This window comes from Parus major, unplaced genomic scaffold, assembly GCF_001522545.3.
Source record: "Parus major isolate Abel unplaced genomic scaffold, Parus_major1.1 Scaffold391, whole genome shotgun sequence".
NCBI lineage: Eukaryota > Metazoa > Chordata > Aves > Passeriformes > Paridae > Parus > Parus major.
The window spans coordinates 62,492-65,668 of NW_015379306.1; the positions used below are offsets into that span (position 1 = coordinate 62,492).

The following is a 3,177-nucleotide window of genomic DNA, read 5'->3' on the forward strand; positions in this document are numbered from 1 at the left end:
GGGTTAGGGTTAGGGGTTAGGGTTAGGGGTTAAGGGTTGGAGTTAAAGGTTAGGGTTTGGGGTTAGGGTTGGGGTTAGGATTAGGGGTTAGGGTTGGGGTTAGGGTAGGGGTTAGTGTTAGGGGTTAAGGGTTGGGGTTAAAGGTTAGGGTTTGGGGTTAGGGTTAGGGGTTGGGGTTAGGGGTAGGGTTAGGGGCTAGGATTAGGGTTTAGGATTAGGGGTTGGGGTTAGGGTTAAGGGTAGGGATTAGGGGTTAAGGGTTGGGGTTAGGGTTAGGAGTTAGGATTAGGGGTTAGGGTTAGGGGTTGGGTTTAGGGTTAGTTTTAGGGGTTGGGTTTAGGGTTAGTGTTAGGGTTTGGGTTTAGGGTTAGAGTTTAGGGTTAAGGGCAGGGGTTAGTGTTAGGATTAGGGTTAGAGGTTAGGATTAGGGGTTGGGGTTAGGGTTAGGGGTTGGGGTTTGGGTTAAGGGTAGGGATTAGGGTTAGGGGTTGGGGTTAGGGTTAGGGGTTAGGATTAGGGGTTAAGGGTAGGGATTAGGGTTAGGGGTTGGGGTTAAAGGTTAGGGTTAGGGGTTGGGGTTAGGGTTTATTGTTAGGGTTACAGGTTAGGATTGGGGTTGGGGTTAGGGTTAGGGTTAGGGTTAGGATTGCAGGTTGGGGTTAGGGTTGGGTTTAGTATTAGGGTTAAGGTGGCCCTGGGTGGTCTTGAAGGGCCCTTCCCACCCAAACCCCCCTGGAGTGTCACCACAATCCCTGCAGAGAACCTGTGCTCAGCAGTTTTCATTTCCAATCACTAAAACTCCTCTGTGTCCTTCTGTTTTTCTCACAGAAAATCACCAACCGTGTCCTGGGGAAGAAGGTGTCCTGGAGCTGAGGGGAGCTCTCCAGCCAGCCTGGGCTGCAGCAGCTCCTGCAGGGACAGGGAGAAAGCACTAAATGCTTCTGCAGCTCCACTTTGTGCTCCTGGGTCACTTCTGTACTCATTAACTCTGCCCTGTGAAGGAATCAGTGCTTTGGGGGCAGTGTCAGGGTTTTAAATAAATAGCTGTGTTTTTATAGTGGTGTTAGGCACTTGCAGAGGAAACAGAGTCTGGAAAAACTTGGTTCATAATATATTTATAACTCCCTGATTGGAATAGCAGTTTTCTGTATTTATTTTCAGTGGGTTTTAATGAGGTTTTTTTACATTTTTTTAATTCCTGTCTCAGTGTAGAAAATTCCCTTGTTATGTTTTATACTGCAGAACCCTTCAATAAAACAGGTGAGTTGTTTTAACTGGTGCAGCAGTGTTTGTGTAGGGACCAGGAGAGGCTGAGCAGGGACAGCTGTGGTGATGTGGGGGTTTTTGGGCCTTTCCTGGGATAATCCCCTTTTCCAGGTGGATTGTCCTGCCAGGAGCCCTGGAGCAGCATCACTGAGAGGGTGCAGGGGGAGGAGGTTTGTGACATGTCCCAGTTTGATCTGATCAGCACAGGATGGATAAACAGGAAGAGAGGAGAGCAGAGTGGGTGTGAGCTGTGGCTTCCCATGATCTCTGCCTCCCATGTCTGTGGCAGCTCAGGGGGAACAGCCAGTGCTGGGGGCTGGGCACCACTGGACATGGAAGGTTCTGGAGAGACCCTCAGAGCCTGAAAGGGGCTCCAGGAGAGCTGGAGAGGGACTGGGGCCAAGGGCTGCAGGGACAGGGGCCAGGGAGTGGCTTCACTGGGAAAGGGGAGATTGGGCTGGGATCTTGGCAAGGAATTCCTGCCTGGGATTCTGCAATTCCCAGATTTGCTGTGGATCCCTGAATCCCTGGGAGTATCCTGAACACTGGGATTGGATCCAGCTGAGATCCTGGGAGCTGTCCCTGCCCATGGATGGGGTGGGATGGGATTTAAGGTCCCTTCCATCCCAAACCATTCCAGGATTCCCTGATCTGGTCTGGTCTCAGTGCAGATTACAAATGACACCATCCCCTGGCTGGGATAAATCAGCTCAGACTGTGCCTGGTCTCCTCAGACCTTCCCACCTCCCAAAATCCAGATTTACCTGTTGGTCAGAGGATCTGTTGCAGGGAGCTGGGAGCCCCTCCAGTGCCACCCCCTGCCCTGCCCAACCCAGCCCTCACCTGGAACTGGCTCCTTCCACTGCCCCGTCCTTGGCATCAGGCAGGATGGAATTGCTGCCTTGGGGTTTGTTCTGGGGCTGGAAATGAGCTTTGTGTGCTCCTGAAGGAAAAGGGGCTGGGAGCTGTGGGGCTGGGGTCCCTGCTGGATCCCCTGACACAGGGAAGCTTTGTTCCCTGGGCAGGAGAGCGGGGCTCTTGGAGCCCTGACGAGATCCTGCCTCACTTGGAGCACGCTCAAGGCCACTCAGCTGCTGCTTTTGTGCTTTCCAGGAGACACAAAGGGAGCCCCAGGGCCTCGTGCCCCCAAATCCCTCTGAGATGGAGCCCAGTGTTCCCCCAGCCCTGCCAGGGCCACCCCTGAGCCGTGTCCCCAAGTGCCACCTGCACAGGGCTGTGAACTCCCCCCAGGGATGGGGACCCAGGGCTGGACAAAGCTTTGGGTGATGAAATTTCCCCCCAGAATGGGTGGAGGGGGTGTTCCCATCCCTCCTTCCCTGATTTCTCCTGGGGATGCTCCTGGAGTGCCCCTGCCCTGTTGCAAGGCTGGCTGAGGCTGCTGTGGGTGCAGCATTGCTGTGACATTTGCAGTCACTGCTTCCAACACACCAAACTTCTTCCCAAAAACTCGAAATTGTGCTTGTCTTGTGTGGATTCCAGAGTGTGGAGTCATCCCCTCTAAATCCACTGTACACAGAGACTTCAGGGCAAGTCCTGCCGAGCTCTGGGGGTGGAATTAGGGAATTTTTCAGCCCTGTGGGAGCAGGTTTGTGCTCTCAGTTATTCACATTTGTCCTTTGATCATTGCTGTGTAGGACAGATGTGTGTCCACAGCCTGGCCTGCAGCTGGAAACCTCCTGCATGAGATGGAAAAGAGGTGTAAAAATTCACCTTTTGCTTTGACATCTGCTTCATTTTAAAATGAGAGGCTTTTTTTCCCTTCAGAGGTGCCTTCCATTCCTTCCTTCCTACATTTCCACTCTTTCTTCCTTTGTGCTGTGAATTCCATCCTGAGGGAATCAGTCCTGACCCTTCTGTGTCACGGGCAGCCCTGTGGGTGTTTTTGGGATC

The 3,177-nt window shown here is 52.8% G+C and overlaps 1 protein-coding gene across 1 annotated transcript in view; it reads left to right on the forward strand.

Moving 5' to 3' along the window:
- The window catches only part of ALMS1 (ALMS1 centrosome and basal body associated protein), a 40,520-nt gene extending 39,647 nt beyond the window's left edge, over nucleotides 1–873 (forward strand). The window contains exon 15 of the mRNA XM_015616273.3: nucleotides 829–873. Coding sequence (XP_015471759.1) covers nucleotides 829–873 — 45 coding nt within the window. The remainder of the gene's footprint in view (nucleotides 1–828) is intronic.
- The last annotated feature ends 2,304 nt before the right edge of the window (nucleotides 874–3,177 follow it).